Raw genomic sequence first — 18,012 nt, 5'->3', positions numbered from 1 at the left:
TTTCCCCTTACTAGCCTATCTAAAGTTAGAAATTCTTTTTGGGAAAAGGGATACTGTCCTTTAATAAAATCCCAGAGGCTCTTGTAACTGTGCCCTGTAGTAAATTTAAGAAATGTACCAAAGAAAAGCTGTATAAAAAGGCTTACTATAAAGTTATCTAGTTGATAAAAGTGGGACTAGTGCTAGACAGGCTACATTTAATTAATTTTCGATATTTCTTTCAAAATAAGTGTTGTTTGCCATAGTCATTTTGTATGATGATTTGATAATTTAAAAGAGTTCCGTGAGTTTTTCTTTTTCACTTCTTTGCCGATGAGTAGTAATATTCCATAATAAACATATTTTTATTTTATCTGTCCTGATAAAAAAAACTCCAAATGCCTGTATGTTATTTCAGAAATGCGTGACTATCTATTGGAAACTTGGACTGATTCCCAAGTTAACAAAAGAATATTCCAAACCTGGAACCTTATTTAAATCAAATCATTATTTCGATATGAATTATTCTTCGTATCCTATATATCTTCACACTCAATATTAACAGGCTACTGTATCTTTTATGAACTGTATATTTATTATGTAAACGTTGTATGTGAATTGCATGCCATTAAATCACCGGTATGGATCACGACAATTCCCTCGAGACTCGTTATAATTGATATTAAACTGTCAATTGATTGTTTAATTTATTCAATACCGAGCCTTGATACTTTGTGTTAACCCTCGGGCTTATTGGTTCCCTCACGGAGCTATCAATCAGATGAAACATATTCAGTAGATCTGACTAGCTACATACATTTGTATTACGTACATAAAGCAATTGAATGTATGATCGTGTAAATTCTTTTTGTCATACTTGTGGTTGTATTTAAGCCTTACGCTTGTTTCTTTGATCAAAGGCAAGAATCAGCCTGCTGTACTGACCTAACTGAAACGTTTGATTTTTGTTTGATAACCTCCTGGCTGTAGACCATAGCTTAGTATTGACCATGTAGGTAACATTATCCATTACGAAGTTATCCCCACAGAAGTAGAAAGTAGGAATTGTCAGTCCAGGAAAAGCTATCAAAGGAATACATTGCTATTGTTAAAAGTCAAAATAATTTATTCATATAGGTAACACAATGTACACTTATGAACGTCTAAAAATATTTATATGAAATGCTTCTTATTTTACATTTACTGCCAGTAGAACTACAATAAACTCTCCGCCACTCTTTTGATCGCCAAGTTTTTTGTTTTACACAAAGTTTGTAAGGAGCTGCAACCATTACACCATGTTCCACACGACATCTTCATCATTAAGTAATAAATAATAATTAAATGAATTAAAAACAAATATTTGTCCTCTATCAGAAGGAGGCATAGTGAAATAGGTGCTCGCACTTATATTTATATACATAGTTACAAAGCGATACTCAATCTTTACGTTAATATTTTTTAATTAGTATTATAAATATTGATGTAATTAAATCTCTGACATACTCAATGTCATGTTGTTTCCACTTCGTCGCTCAATGACGATATATCAACCTGTCATTAGCTTAAGCTTCTCATTAATTAGCAATTTACCGTTTTGGTATACCCGTTTGTATCGGGAAGGTACACAACTATAAAGGCAATTTGCCCAGTGTTTAACCTTGCTTGATCGCAGCTGGAAAAAATCTGCTGCAAAATTGTCAAATATGTCACTAACATAAATAGCACGAGACGCGGGTAGCGCCGGGCTGCAAGCCCCGACCAAGATTATTAGGATATTTCCGGAGCATTTGTCACCCGGGCCCTGCGGGAGACGCCATTCTTTTAAGTTAATAAAGTCCCTTTTAAGATATGTGCACGCTTGCTTGTTAGGAAACCATGAGAAAATGGGTGTGTCTGAGGATAATAATATTTGTATTAAAGACAGAGTGACTATTTGGTTGATGTACATCATACATAGTCGCTGTATCGACTGAATTACGTAAAACCCAAAAATTAACAACGCGATCACACTTGTCAACCTCACTCTCACTCCGCTGGGCCTATCACAAAATGTATCTTGGCCTCCGAAACGAGAAATTTCCAGCGCTCCCTGTCCTGTGCCACTTCTTGCCAATGGCTGGCTTTCGGTCCTCCTCTACTCTATCGATCCAAAGGTACCTGGGCTGGCCTGCTGGCCTCCGACCTATATGCTTAGGTATGCGTTATTCACTGCCATTTGATTGATTTTGGTCCATGCAGAAAAGCAAAATTCTAAATTATTATACATGTTCACCGAGGCCGCTAACATTATCAAGAAAATTTATGATTTCGGAATTTATCACATAAATTTTCGGACATAGCATATTATCTATTCCATACTCCTCACTTTTGGAATCTAATTAGTTAGACTTTTACTGTTACTGTTTGCCCAGTACAGTAGATTAAAAAGAAGTACAAATATACTTTTTTCAAATAATACCAAAGCGCTACAAGTTTTTGAAGTAATTTGTTTGCTAAGTAATTAAGGTGGCATAATTTCACATGAGTACGCTCAAAAACAAACATGATTGCAATAGACGTGTCCACGGTGTGTTGGAATGCGGCCGTGTTGGGTAAGATGCGCTTGCGCACCTTCCTAGTATCGTACAATACAATTTAAAGAAATATATTAAAGGAGGCTTTGGCGGCTGTATTTATATAAATAATTAAAGTTGTTATTAAAAATATTTAAGGTTGTTAAGTGTAGAAGACTGAAGGGCGATGCACTTAATATATGTATAATGTATATATATATATATATATATTATATAAAATATGCAATATTATATTATATCGGTAATTAAGATCTCCCATTTTTAAACGATAAGGAAACCATTTACTCATTACCCATTACTTAAGTCTATGGGGATATGTGGAACTCGTCTCACATAAGGCATTCTCTCAGAGAGCCAGGCGATCAAAACCCACTAAAACACGGGTGCATCTTGCCCTATCACTGAAAGAGACTCTCGGGTCGCCTTGGCCTTTTATCGGGGCCACGTTAATCACCCTGCTTATCACCTATTTGCCTTAAACAGAGTAGTCAGTTCTGTGCTAGTTCTTCTTCAGGTGACACTTTATTACTAAAGGTTGGCTGTTAACAACTTGAATTGCCGGGGGGTCCTCGGCGGATGTGATGCCGGTCCACTCCCGTACATTCCGCAACCACGACATCCTCTTTCTCAGGACCAGACCAGACCAGCCCATCTCTTGCCTAGGGTTTTGCCTATCATTACCTGTGCTTGTATAGGAAAATTGCATAATTATAAGCCAGTTCTCATCATTTTGTTTTGTAAATACAACAAAAAGAATACATGTAAATTGCAATTAGATCATTAGCCAACATAATTAATGAGTACGTAATCAAATGTAAAGTAGGCTAAATTAACAATACAAGCCTTTTGAAATTGCTTGGAGTAATTTGAAATTAATTGTAATGTTTTACTGTAATTTGGAGTTAAAATTGCTTTCTTAATATTTTTTAATGCAATGTACTTTTATCACGAGAGGTAACGTGGGTAGCGCCGGGCAGCGGGCCCCGACTCTCCCATAAATATTATGAGGATATTTCCGGAGTAGTTGTCGCCCGGGCCTACTGGGAGACGCCAACCCTTTAAGTTAATAAAGTCCCTTTTTAGAAAAGGGCAGATTTCGACACTCCTCTCCTGCTTAGCTTTTCGGTCACCTATCTGCCTGATTGCGTGCCTAAAAGGCTATATGTAGGGGTCCCTGTTTATAAAAAAGCGTTGTTAAGTGTCTTACTTATCATAAGCAAAATAAAATAATATCTCTATTTCCCATAATTGTCATGTACTTTAGAAAATATAGTTCGTAGCATATGCAGTAGATATAGCATTATATATGATGTGGTGAACTTTAATAAATAAATAGCAGTGTTATCCTAGTGGCTTTGGCGTGCGACTTGCAGGGTCGTAGGTTCGATCCCCGATTGTGCACCAATCGACTTTCTACGAGTATGCGCGCATTTAACACACGCTTGTACGATGAAGAAAACTTCGTGAGGAAACCAGAATGTCTTAGCCCCAATAATTTGACGGTGTGTGTCAGGCACAGAAGGTTGATCGCCTATTAGAAATGATCACGGAACAGACACAGAAATCTCAGACCCAGCCCAGCCCTGCGATTCTGTAACACACTTTTCGAACTCACACAGCGGTTTTCGCATCGGCGGTCGCTCTCAAATCAGTCGTGAAGCAGTCATTTTATGATTTGGCATTCTGAAAAGGTGGGAGCTTGTAGTTTATTGCGCTGTGTGCGTTCGAAAAGTGAGTTACAGAATCGCAGGGCTGAAAGGTTGTAGCGCTATTGGTGTATTATTCAGATAACTCGACGTTTCTAGTCACAGGCCACAGCGCTTATGTTCAACGAGTCCCTCAAGAAAAGAGTGTATCAATTCTTAACAGGCCGGCAATGCACACATGCATATTATCTTAATTTCGTTAAAGTAGTAAAAAGCAAATATCGTATAAAAATATATTTATAAGAACGGTATAAAACTAAACTTTATAGCTAGCTAGCTTAGTAATAACTAATAAACATGAAATAGTTTTTGATATTTCACTTAGCACTGGACAAATATAATATATTGTATTTCGAGTCTTTTTAAGCATATACTTGGAAATATATAGCTACTTTCAAAAGTATATAATCCTCGGAAAAGATCTTATTTTTATATGTTAAAGCTAGGTAAATATATACTATGCATTCATATAATACAATAGCAGAAACTTATTATACTTTAGAATGTTTAAAAAATCTTAACTAAAATATCTCTTACAATTATGAGATCTATATTAAAATGTCTTTTTTATCTCTTTTTTAAATTTGTTGACCTAACATAAAACCATTTCTTTAAAATGTCTTTATATATCACATGAGTCGCTCAAATGTATTAATTATAAGATAAATTGAACCCATCTCAATACGATGTGGAAGCTATCGAGTCTAGACTAGGGTTGCAAACTTTACTTTATTATTGTTCAACAGTAAAAAGTATAATGTAGTGAAAAACAGTATTATACAGTAATAATACTACGAATCCGGGTCTTCAATTTTACACTGATATTGTTCACTCAAAACGAATTGATTCTGCGCTAACGCCTCCAATAACCACTCATTCACTTTCCCTCTAAACGTAAACTTCTGAACATCTGTCAAATCGCGTATAGTTGGCAAAATACTCATGAGAAACATGAAATCGGGATTATTTCTCAACTCTTCGTCAAATGGGTTCTGGTTGTCAATCTTCTTGGATAACTCGTTTAATTTAGTTGAGATTTGCTGCAGTTTCCATGACTCCTGACCTGAATATGAAGTGCATGGTTCGGGACTTGCAATTTTGTTTTTTTTTGGTGGGGGTTCTTCGGACTCGGCATCGTATTTTACATTTTTATATGGTTTAGGTTCTCCTTCGTTTAGTAGCTCCTTCTTAATAAACTGTAGTCGGTTGAAGTACAGCCACCTCGACTTGTCTATTTCACCCGATGCAATTTTCTTAAGTTCTTTTCGACACTGATCTTTTAGGTATTTCCATCTACTCCTCACAAGTTTCTCTGTAACAAATCATCATTAAATATTAATTTCACTTATAATTTGTAAGTAAAGATTTTTATTATATATAATCTGAAACTCTGCTAGTAAGTTACTCAGTTAATAAGTACCTACCGTTCGGTCAGAATACATATTTTAAACAAACATGTAATATGTCTTGTTCTATAAAATATTCATTTAATAAAGATTAAAACTAACACAGTAATAGCTGTAATGGACAATGTAAAAGCTAAAATAAATACCATAATCTATAACAAATCTAACCGAACAACGGCAATAAACAGCGCCACGCGGGGTTTACCTACTACGCTAACGTGTGCGAGCTGTCATTCGTCTACGTCACAGCTCGCGCCGCGTCTCGAGCGCCCGTTTCACATTCAACATTGAAACCGTCCGGCGTTGGCATAAGTTATCAAACACTCACCCTCGGAGTCAAGATCGGCGGCGATTATAGCCCACGACTCCGCTTGAACGGATTTCCGGCGGTAATACTTATGAGCAGGGTCCCACAGCACCGGGTACTGCTTCACTTTATTGAGAATATCCTCGAACGACATGACGCTACCGCTCGAGTTAGGGCGCCGCGGCGAACTGCCCGGCCCGCTCCCCGCTGAGACGCTCCGCCGCGTCCGCTGCGACACTCTGTCCCTTTCCCCCTTAACCGTTAGTCGCCGCAACCGCTACGCCCCTCCCTCGCCCCGCGCCCGCTTACGCTCCCTCCGCCGACGACAGCTACGCTATTTTATATATTCATGATTGACTGAGCGTGAATTGACATAATGCAATGTTAATGCCAATTGTAATATGTACACATTGCGGTTATAATAATAATACTTGTAATTCTTTTATAAAGTATTGTACTAAACTAATAACAAAAAATATAATATTTCGATAGTGACAAACTTGGAAAAGATACGAATGGATATAATATTACTATGTACATTCAGATAGATTAATTATAAAAAAGCGCACAATCAACTACATTAAATTAGACAAGCAAATGTCATATAATTTTCATAATGTCATATTAAAAAGTTAAGTTATGTAAAATGTGTCTAAGGACCAAAAAGGTCTAAATACTCTCCCACACTAGGCACATTGCATTTAAAAATGTAATCACCTTCCCCTTGAAATCATTACAGTGATCATAATTTCTGCGAAGGTGATTAAATATTTTGATAGCTACCTATATTAAATGCATCTTCGTTGTTTGAAACATTAATAATAAAGTAAGGACATTATTTATTCGATTCTTGATTGCACATTGTATTGTAATGGGACGTATGATTACAAATGGGCTAACAGAAGGTCGCTATACACTGAACCCTGCATAGGTTATTTACGTAAAGGTTTAGTTTTGCATAAGTGCTTTATTATAAGAATTATATTTGACTAGGGTAGGCGGTTTTTGGATTTTTTTTGTATATACATTTGGTTTTCTGATTTTTATAAACTAACGGCTAATGCCCGAACCCAATAACCTATCTCAATGCATTTTGGACCATCCGAGATAGAAATCCTAATCCATATGTTACAACAAGTGTTCCAATAACTAATCTTCTTCTTCTTTTAGTCCTCCTACCTCCAGTAATGGAGAGGCCATTACTGGAGGTTGAACCCAACGATGCTGAGTTCACTTTTAGATTTAGGTTAAATAAACCTGCAGTGGAGTTATTTAAAAAAAATACTGTTTTCTTTATGCTTTCCCTGTTATCGTGGTCAGTGATACACATTCAATTGTCCTGCATCACCATGATTACTGAAAGGCATTCAAAACGTTAGCTATGAAAGTCATGGAGCTTATATTTATAAATAAAAAACTTGGCGATGTATAAGATCTACACCCCTAATTTGGTAATTGGTACTAAATAAATGTAAAGAGCTTTCCTTTTTTTAAAGTGTGTAGGTAGGTACATAATTACCAATGAATAAATTGATTTTGATTTGATTCTAATGTAATGAATTTGCATCACATCTGTCAAAGAAGTTTCTTTTAACATCTCTTAAAGCGTAAAATATTAAGTTACGATTCAAAAAAATAATAATTCAACCATCAATCTAATTTAATTTAATACCTGAAGCTGAGTTTCATCATCGGACGTCGAGGCAGAATACGAAATTCCACCCTTATCACCTCGACGTCCGCCGTTCCACAACTGAGCGTTTTTAATGCAGTTATGCCGCCCACCACCACTATGTAGAACCAGCTGCCCACCGAACTATTTCCGAACCAATTCGACTTCCAATTGTCCTTCAAGGAAAGAGAGTACCGATTCTTAAAAGGCCGGTAACCCGCGAGCCCTCCATTGAGAGTGTCCATGGGCGGCGGTATCACTTAACATCAGGTGAGCCTCCTGCCAGTTTGTCCCTAGTTCTATAAAAAAACATTGGTTGTTTGTAAAGTAGGTTTACGATCGAGATGTTTACGTGATAACGTCTTATTGGTGATATAAGTTTTTGGGAAGTAAGGAATTAATGAAGATAACAATTTTTTCAAATTTTAAATTACATCTATCGTTTTATTCACACTTTTGATGATAAATTTCGGGTGTAAAATGACAAGTTTACTTATTCGACTATGATATACATTTTTCTTCATACATTCACGGAATGACTGGCAGCGCTCGAGATGAGACGGGAGATCGGTCCGTCTCTCTCTCGTTATACCTGCGATCGCGCTCGTGAGGTTTTGGTGTGACACAAGTTTCTGAACATGTCACCCGACTAAAACGATTTTAAAGACGTTATCACGTCAAAAATCTTAAATGACAACTTTGCTTCCTCCCAGTGTATCCATACCTTATGCAGTTTACCTGTGGTATACATATGGGACATATGAAAGTGGGTCAAATGACAATGAGGAGGAATGTCTCGGTAATTACTCCACAATAGAGCATTGTCTGCGGAGACACTTCCGGTGAGAGCATCCTGCCGGGCGCGCATGGACGATATTTTTAAAAGTAATTATAGTTATAACGGAAACAAATAACCATTACTACCTATTTTAATATCATACATACGGTGGTGTCAAAATCGCTTTTTATAATTGTAGATTACAATTTTTACTTCCAGTCAAATCAAATCAAAATCATTTATTCATTTAGGTTTAGTACAAATGTACACTTATGAACGTCAAAAAGAAATACATATTAAGTGCTTTTGAGGGCGTAGAACGAAAGAGAAGAACTGGCAATAAACTCTCCGCCACTCTTTTCTCCAGTCTCCAGGCTTCGCTTAGCTGGGATTTTTTCAAAATATTTTGGAAATAAAAATTATGTTAAGTCTCTACTTATGTATGATTATAAATGCATCAAGTGAAATAAATTACAATAAAGCTTTCTTAAGTTTATTCGTTAAAAATATAATGATATATGCTATATATGCCGATGGGGTGCCAAGAATTTAATAAAACAAGCCCATTTCTTTTGTACAATAATAAAAACTGTTCATGCATGTGTACGTGCATTGGTACTTCATAGTCTATTTAGCATGAGGAAGAAAAACAGTATCTAGAGACACCAACCGCATAACACCGCTATTCACCGGCTGTCGATACAAAAACATAGATATTGGCCTAATAGCAGACAAAGCCGCAGGTAGGAAGTAGACGGCCAATTGTAATTGCCTCAAGTTGTAAGTCAAAGCGTTTTTATACCTTTATTCATCAAAGATATATTTAAAAATTTGTCAATGAAGCAGACGCAAGGCCCGTGCTCAGGAAAATAAATTCACTTCAAATAAATGATTAGATGATATTGAAAAATTAAGTTAATAAGAAATAAATAATTGTTTAAAAAAACTAAAAAACACGCTTTTAAAGCATATCAAACTAAAAAGTGAAAAATAATTCCTAATTTAGGCTGAAAATGGTAATGAACAAAAAATACTGGTATTATTGTGAAAAAGCGTGGGTTGCTCTATAGACGAAAAATATGGCACACATTTTCAGCCTAAATTAGGAATAATTTTTCACTTTTTAGTTTGATGTGCTTTAAAAGCGTGTTTTTTAGTTTTTTTTAACTATTATTTATTTTTTATTTTTTAGTTAATTTTTTTTTTCGGATTATTGCATTGTCATCGATCTTTGACAGGTGCGCAAAATTTGAATAAAATCTGTCCGTTTAAAGTAGGTCAAAATCGAGTTCGAAGGAGTCGGTTACATACATACATACAGGTGAAGCTAATATAAAGCGTGTAAAAACTAAAACCTTCCTCAGAGATTAAAAAAATTGGAATCGAATTGGTCAAACCGTGTTCGACTTCGATTCATTTTTATTTAAATAAATTACATCAAAACCCACTGTCCTGTTTTTTAATACGTAATACTGTCGATTACATCGAGGGTTCCATAATGATTTATGATTTATAAAAATGAATTTTGATTTTTGATTCTTTTTATTTATTTATCATTTAAAATTATATACATTGAAATTATTAATTATGATTGGAATTTAAACTTAATGATTATTAATAGTAATATTTTATTTTTTAATGCATGCACATATTAGGTAATAATTAATCATAATATGATGTACTTGTTAATTATATTATTTATTATGGAAATAAAGAGGCTATAATAATAATTATTATAAAACTGTCGATTGCAATTGGAAAACGCTGGAACTGAACCAAATTCCTCTCTAGTCCATACCGTATATTCGCCATCTTCATATAAGTTCATAAATCGACTGGTACAAGAATAGACCCTAATAAAGTTGGCAACCCTTTTAGTCTGGAAGCCGCAAATCGCTCGCCACCTACCACTTACCACAGCATACCAACCAATCACTCCGTCACAGCCTGTGATTCCGGCGCTGATGTATATTTTGTTATTATTGCACTTTCACGCAAATCTCTCTCATTATATGCACAACAAATAACACTACTTCACTGCGAGCTAAATAGAAATCACTTAAATACATTACGATGGGTATTTTTTTACCGCAGTGGTTTATACCATGACAAATAAACAGCTAACTTTTGCTGTATTAAATTTTTGAAGTTATACTTCTATTGGCGCGTTAGGGAAAAATTATGAGAATAAATTTTTACGATGCATTTTTACACCGCCACAAAAAACCGACACCCTGAAGTTAGGATAGTCAACATTTAAAAAAAAATGTCAATTTCTTTAATTATGTAGAAATATTTTTTTGTGATATTTAAATAAACTTTATTTAACTTGCAACTAGACAAACGCTTTAAGGTCTGAGACTTGATGGTTTCACCTTTTTTTCCTTCACCATAAGAGTGAGTGTTAAATGCTCTCATAGAAAAAAAAAGTCCATTGGTACACAGCCAGGGTTCGAACCTACGTGTCCTCAAGGCCAACACTGCTCTCAAATTCCTTTCCTATATCAAAGTCGTGCAAAACACAAAATGTATACTTAGTAAATACGAAGACATTTATACATCAAACGTGAAAACCATCCGACATCCTGATAGCCTATTCAAATGATACCGCGTCGTCTGTCATTACTCGCCCGGCAACACATCAGCGAATATGGGACACCACCAATTATGGGTGATTTGCTCTGAGATACATGCAGTTTGCTTGTTGATCTAATTGCTAAGTAACGAAAATATGATACATTTTCCTTAGCTAGTTTTGCTTCACGCTATCCAAACCGTTTGGCACGAACTACACTGTAGACTCTATATAACGATACCCAAGGGACTGTGCAAATTTTGACATTACAAAGAATTCGGTACGTATGATGCCGATAGTGGAGTTTATTATGGGCGAGGACAATAAAGCGTCAAAATAACTTACACAGCTCCGCAGTTTTAACTAATTTCGGCAACTTCAAAACTGTCGTTATTGAGGGTGGGTGTAATGCTAAGTAGAGTGTATCATTGTATAGAATACAAGCTAAACCAACCAAACCCGGGTTATTTCGACGCTTTAGGGGGTTTGTCGTTCAATCAACAATCAACGGACATTACATGGATTTGACACTGTACCTAAATTTTTATGCTCTGCTTTCTTGCTCTGCCCTCCATGGTTCTATACGTCTAATAAGTCCCGTAGACGGGATTTTGATAATACAAATTGTTTATACAATATATTTGAATAATTAATAGTTAGAATGCTCCATTTCAAACATACTCCTGACTTTAAGGCTAAAGTTTTCCCTAATTTGTCTCATTAAGTTCATAAAGTAACACGCTTTCCAGCTGGCGTTTGTCTATGGCATTCTGGTACCTTTTGTACGCAGATTTTTATATAAATCTACGCAGATGATGTCGCATATCTGAAAGGTCACCAATAAAAAGAGACATTAGGTATCAGCCTACTGTACCAACCAGCCTGATACGGTTTCGACGACAATCCGGTACTTTCGGTAGTACTGAACCACTAGGCCATCGACCGCGTGCGTCATATTATTGCATAACCTAGAGCCCACTTGGATGTCCAGAAACGTAAATATTAGCCTGTGTCTGCCAGCCCCTTGACCCAGTGAGTGCGTGGGGTCCTTAACTCTTGGCTATCGGCACCACTGCGTAGGCGCAACCGTTAACGGCACCACAGACTTGTTTATGTGATTGCTTTTGCTTATCTAAGTGACGATATGTCTATGGAATCGGTATAGCAAAGGATGATTTTAACTGGATCAATTACTACACTTTTAACGTATGTCATATAAACACGTGAATATAAGTGTTTATAAACGTGCTATTAGCCTTTATTAGTTAAATAATGATTGGTCATATCACTGTCTTTAATTTTAAGGTATTTTTAGCTTACCTCGCGAACTTCGTTTCGCCTTAATGTGATTTTTTTCTTAGCATACCTTTTTAGTAGCTACATCCCAACACAAAACATTTTGCTATGTTACCACATAAGTAAAACTATATTTATATTTTTTTAATTTTTCTCTTCTTAAAAACCTTCCTCAGAGTTAGCAATTACAAAAATTGTCTTTGGTCAAAATTGGTCTTCGTTGTGCTTTAATATTACTTCTTTCATTTTTGTTTATAAATATTACTTGTCAATTAAAAAGCCAGATTCATTTTTGTAAATAAATTTCAATATGCTTTAATACTAAAAGAAGAAAACAAATATGTAATGTTTATGTGTTTGAAATCTTTTCCCATCTCGTGGTTGCCATTCTGTAATATTTTTGTCTATTTTAAACTGCTATCTCTCGTCATGTGCCCGGTCCAGCGCCATTTCAATTGCCTTGTTTTCTTTATAAAGATTATTTAACAGTAACGGTACTTAAATACACTAACTACTGATTTACTAAACGCTGCAATATTTATATAATTAATGGTGGATTGGAGAATGGAGGACATGGAGAATTCAAGGTTTAAGCATCTGATTAAAATTTCTAAACAACGGTTAATATCTGGGGGCATTTAATACTCTTATCTAAGCCATTAGGAATAGAATTTCTCTAAGTACAGTCCTGTTTAATACCTGTACGGGACAGTTTACCATCAATTTGCATTAAGGACCTGGCATCTGTAAAAGTTAATAGCCCTTACAGTGGTGATACACGATCGTTTCCAAATAGCGTTATTTTGGTTTTTTGTTTGTAAATTTTCGTAATTTTAGTAGGTATCGAATTGTTTACCATCTTTGATGTAAGTGAGTTGGTTCGATGCTTAAATGACGGCTGGTTCTCCTCCTTGATCTTGATGACTCAAATCCAAACTTTTTTTTAAATGCTAAAGAGAATTTTCTAAATTTACACTATTTAACAAGATCTTTAATATTCCTGTTACATTGTACAAGTCATACGTATAGACGTACCTTTTAATATCTAATAATATACCTTATAATATCTTGAAATGAACCTTATATTACAGGATATTTAGAGGTAGTTGACAGATATATAGTAACCTGTCATATGCACTGCCTTATACAAATTAGGTGAGATCCTGGTTGTTTAGCGACTAATCGTCCTTTTACAGTCACCCTAACGGTTCGTATGAAATCAACGGTTATAATTAGCATTCGCATTAATTTTACGACAACTTGGTAAACACTAAACACTATGTTAAAAATTACTTTTATGTTCACGCTCTGCTGTGAAATCGTTGAATGTTTAATTTTAACTATATCTACCGTTTTAGTAGCCATTTTAATTATTCGTTTATTTTATCTACTAGTTAAACATCAGGAAAAGTTTTTAGGATATAGTGTCCGGAATGTTGCCAGTGTAATTTTGAGGTATTGCCCTACTACCCTATGAACACACATATCTCTTACCATGCAAAATAGGGCTTAGTTATGCATCAAGTTTTATCATGAAAAGAGGGTACCTTCAAATCCCGGACGAGCTTACAGACCTTTCTCAATGTCAATAGGCGATTGTCATTTAACATCCTGCTCTTTCGTTTCTGTATAAAAAATAGATTAGTTATCGTTACGGAAATTATCCCTGCTTTAAATCAGTGTCAACGAAACCTTTTATAAAGATACAATTCCCCGCTATATCGAACACTCCTTTCAACGCCTACGCGCAATCCGCTAATATTTAGGTTATGATAATAAATCTGCTTAGCTGTCTTTACACTTACGTACATTTACAATCTGCGGAGAACACATAAACCTATCGGAACAGGCGTTGTCCTCGGCTAGAGAGGGCATTCCATCCCATTCACAGTACGCTTGAATGCCTGTGTCCCGCTACTCCGAAATTATTGCCAGACTGTCGTATGGGAACATTACATAATCGTTAATGGGCATAAAACAAAATTGCATCGTTTGCATTGCCGCATTTCGCTACATTACGCTACTAACGCACGCTACTTTACATACATTGCGAATAATGCGAGCAGTGTACTGCATTCGATATTACCATACGCAAACGCAGGGTTGCGTAATATCAGCGCTCGCGATCCAATGTCAAATTAGACCATTTCTGGACGGGAAAGCCGTACAATAAATCTGGTTTGTCTTTACGTCTCATTGGCTGTGATTAATAAAGTTTGATATACGCTTATGAAGCGAACATGCCGACTCAATTTAATTGGTTTCGTTAACGTGTTTTTCGTGAAATTTATTTTCACTTTTTCTGCTTCGTTATTTTTGGCGGGCTTTCACCGCGGCTCCCGTTGCGATTAATGTGTGGGGATCTGTGCAGTCGTGCGAGTATGGGCCCGATCGATATTGGCGATAGCGTTTCTATCGATAACCCGAACGAAAGTAACGTTGAGAGCACAATGAGCTTTTGGAAGCTTTCTAATAATTAAAACCGCGTTTGTTTATTCAACGCGTTCTTACAATATCTTAACCGCGCCTAGTTGCATTGAGCAGGCGCATCGGGTCAAACGTGGTGATAAATATTAAATTACTTATTACCTACGATTAAACAGGTCCCAGGCAGGGTTCAGTGGGCCTCCATTTCATACACTCTGCAGTTTATGTCCCTCGTAAAGCGATAATCATTTCAATAACATTTAGCTGCTATACAATCTGGTATAGGCCTGTGTTTGCGATACGGTAATTGTCGAGATAACTACCTACTATTTATCTTAAGTAAGGATATTTTTAGATTTTATAAAGTCTACGATATATTTTATGTGAAGGCTGTGGATGTGGATGCTTTGTTTTGTATATGGCAAAAAATAGTATCTAATTTGACTGTATAATATTGCTGATTATTATATAAAGATATGACTTCTATGCATTAGCGATGGTAGTAACAATAAAGTACTTCGATAATTGCTGTATACGAAAATACATTAAAATAAATTATGTAAATGCATTAAACTCGAATGAATGTTTAAAAAATTCCTTGTAAATTATGTTAATTTAAATTTACGTCTCCAAAATAACACGTACTAATTGAGTTCTTTACTTTTAATTACGACTACTGTTAATTTAAGCTTTCGAGTACTTTCCGCCGAAATGTTAACCCTTTGTAAGATCCCGTAAGGCTAAACAACACGTAGCATTTTTGCGTCAGTTTTTTGTTCAAACCCAAAATTAATATTTACGGGATACAACAATTATAAGATATCTTCGCTTACAATTAAAGCGATTTGATTCCTAATAATTACGTGCACAAACGTTTAAAACATTTAATAAAAAGGTTTTCTATAGACCTCATTTTTAAATATAGCCTCATTACCTACCTCTCCATTACCGCCCAGGTTCGCCGTCATTGTCTTGAAGCGTGTCTTGTCCTGTGCCAGATGCAGCAACTCTTCCGCAGTTGCAGTACCCGTCCACTCCCTAACGTTGCCAAGCCATGATTTCTTCGTTCTACCAACACGCCGTTCACCCTGATATTTACCCATTATAATTATCATTATTATTTATCTTAATATATATAAATTACGCGTCACGTTGTTGGTCCGCTGTTGACTCCTAAACTACTTAACCGATTTCAATCAAATTTGCACACCGTGTGCAGTTTGGTCTAACTTAAAAGATAGGATAGCTTACATCTCAATTTATACCCGCAATATTTTTTTATTGCAAATTATTTGTTTATCATTAGACAGTCACAAATCTAACAGATGGCGCCGTGTTGAAAGTACCAACTTTTCACATAAGCTACAATTTAATGGCATAACCATCAAAAAAGCATGGTTGTCCCAATGACTGGTGATCTCCCTTGAATAGTTTACTACTATGTAATATAACAAAAATATTAGCCACAGCAAGGCTTGGGCGAGTCGGCTAGTTTAATTATAAAATCTACAATACAAAGTTATAAAAAACATCCTTCAAAAGCTAAATCAGTGATATGTACTACTTAGTTTTTTAAAAGTGTTTGTTCGGTAAATTCAATGAATTAATCATACAGTCTAATTAATAACGATGGTAATGTAATGTAGTAAACTGAGTTTTCACATAACGGTGCGCAGCCTTTTCAATAATCCATAAGAGTTCGCCGTTTCATTCCGAATCGGAAATAATTCTGTATAGTAATTGCTAAATAGGATATTCAAAGGTTTATTAACATACAGACTTTCTAAACATCTGCATATTCATGATTTTCGTTGAAGTTTCCATTCGATTCATTGAGAACGGATACGCCTTTGCGTTACCCAGACGGTTATTGCACCAAAAATAACAGAATCATTATTGTCGCTATACTCAAAGGCTTTTAAATGGGGAACGTTTGAATTATAGCTATCCACCGATGATATGAATTATACGGTGTTATTAGAAATGAGAAATCTATCTAAGCTTTTAGTTTAAGGCTTTTCTCTATCCGCTTCTCTATCTGTCTGTGGAGCATTAAAAGAAATCCATACCAAAATAAAATAAATCAGTGGCGCTACAACCCCTTTAGGTCTTGGCCTCAGATTTTTGAATCTGTTTCATGATCATTTTTAAATCTAATAGGCAAGTAGGTGATCAGCCTCCAGTGCCTGACACACGCCGTCGACTTTTTGGGTATAATGAAAAAATGAAAAATGTTTATTTGTCTCTCAAATTTTACATTAAATACATGAGTTGAGACAGTCCCCGTAAGTAGTCAGAGACACTTGTTTTGGGGTAAAACATGGTCTAAGACATGTCGGTTTCCTCACGATGTTTTCCTTCACCGTTCGAGCAAATGTTAAATGCGCACATAGAAAGAAAGTCCATTCTTGCACAGCCGGGGATTGAACCTCTAGGCCAACACTGCTATACAATGCTATTACAAAATATACTAATAGAAATATTCCTTGTTCCAGCCAGATACAGTCCCACAGGCGAGCATCGACATGACGACGGTCTTGGAAGTAAGTGAGGCAGACAGCGTGACAGGACATGCGCACAGTTTGGCGGTGACTGCGCCAGAACGAGTGACTTTTGTAAAAGGCACGTGCAGAGAAGAAGCGCGCTGGTGGGCGGATGTTTTGAGTGTCTATCCCAGGAGCAAGGTGAGCAAAATATTCTATAAAGGCAAACTAGCAACAGCTGCTTGCGATTACAGTTTTTGTAATCTAATTTAAGTTAACTCGCGCGTTTGTTTCAACTATACAACATGTAACTTAAAGCTGACTTGGGCCCATTTTTTATTGAAATGATTGTTTTTTTTTCTTTTATATAAATGTGTGTGCTTTAGTCAAATAAAAGGTTTTTCTTTTTTCTTTCAACATGAATACTGAACTATACTTTTAAATAAAACTTTTTACCGAATATGAAATCGAATTTAAGACAGCGCTACGATTGCTGAAAATCACTCGAAACGTCGAGGAATGTAAATAATGTAATTTGCGTATATATCCGTTAAAGAAGTTTTATATAAACAAGATTAATGATACACACACACACACACATTTATCACATTAAAGTCATTGGGAATTTAAACGAGTAAATGTTATCCATGAGTCAAGCACCAAAGTATTTAATAGATAAGTATAAGTTTTGGCATAGGTATCATATACCAATTTTATCATATACCAATGTTTATTATTAGGTTGTGTTGGTAGGTACTCACGTAACCCACCTGTTGTTCCACTTGAACGTAATTTAAAATAAGAAAC

At 35.7% G+C, this 18,012-nt stretch overlaps 2 protein-coding genes across 4 annotated transcripts in view; one reads left to right on the top strand and one right to left on the bottom strand.

Annotated features, from left to right (window-relative positions):
* The window catches only part of LOC125054549 (protein outspread-like), a 229,401-nt gene that overhangs the window by 181,385 nt on the left and 30,004 nt on the right, over nt 1-18,012 (top strand). For all 3 annotated transcript variants that reach the window (XM_047656514.1, XM_047656515.1, XM_047656516.1), the window contains exon 4: nt 17,218-17,406. In XM_047656514.1, the coding sequence (XP_047512470.1) occupies nt 17,218-17,406 (189 nt within the window). The remainder of the gene's footprint in view (nt 1-17,217; nt 17,407-18,012) is intronic.
* On the bottom strand, nt 4,862-6,186 carry LOC125054552. The gene is made up of 2 exons (XM_047656519.1): nt 5,996-6,186; nt 4,862-5,573 (listed from the first exon to the last, which is right to left on the bottom strand). The coding sequence occupies exons 1-2, from the start codon at nt 6,126-6,128 to the stop codon at nt 5,053-5,055; spliced, it is 654 nt and encodes a 217-aa protein (XP_047512475.1). The 5' UTR covers nt 6,129-6,186; the 3' UTR covers nt 4,862-5,052.

Source organism: Pieris napi, chromosome 12, assembly GCF_905475465.1.
Source record: "Pieris napi chromosome 12, ilPieNapi1.2, whole genome shotgun sequence".
Classification (NCBI taxonomy): Eukaryota; Metazoa; Arthropoda; class Insecta; order Lepidoptera; family Pieridae; genus Pieris; species Pieris napi.
The sequence above is the reverse complement of the archived record's forward strand: the minus strand, read 5'-3'. Positions and strand labels throughout refer to the sequence as shown.

Coding starts and splice junctions, on each gene's coding strand:
- LOC125054552 (XM_047656519.1), bottom strand. CDS start 6,128: ATGTCGTTCGAGGATATTCTCAATAAAGTGAAGCAGTACCCGGTGCTG. Junction 5,574..5,995: donor CGCCGATCTTGACTCCGAGG/GTGAGTGTTTGA, acceptor GATTTGTTACAG/AGAAACTTGTGAGGAGTAGA.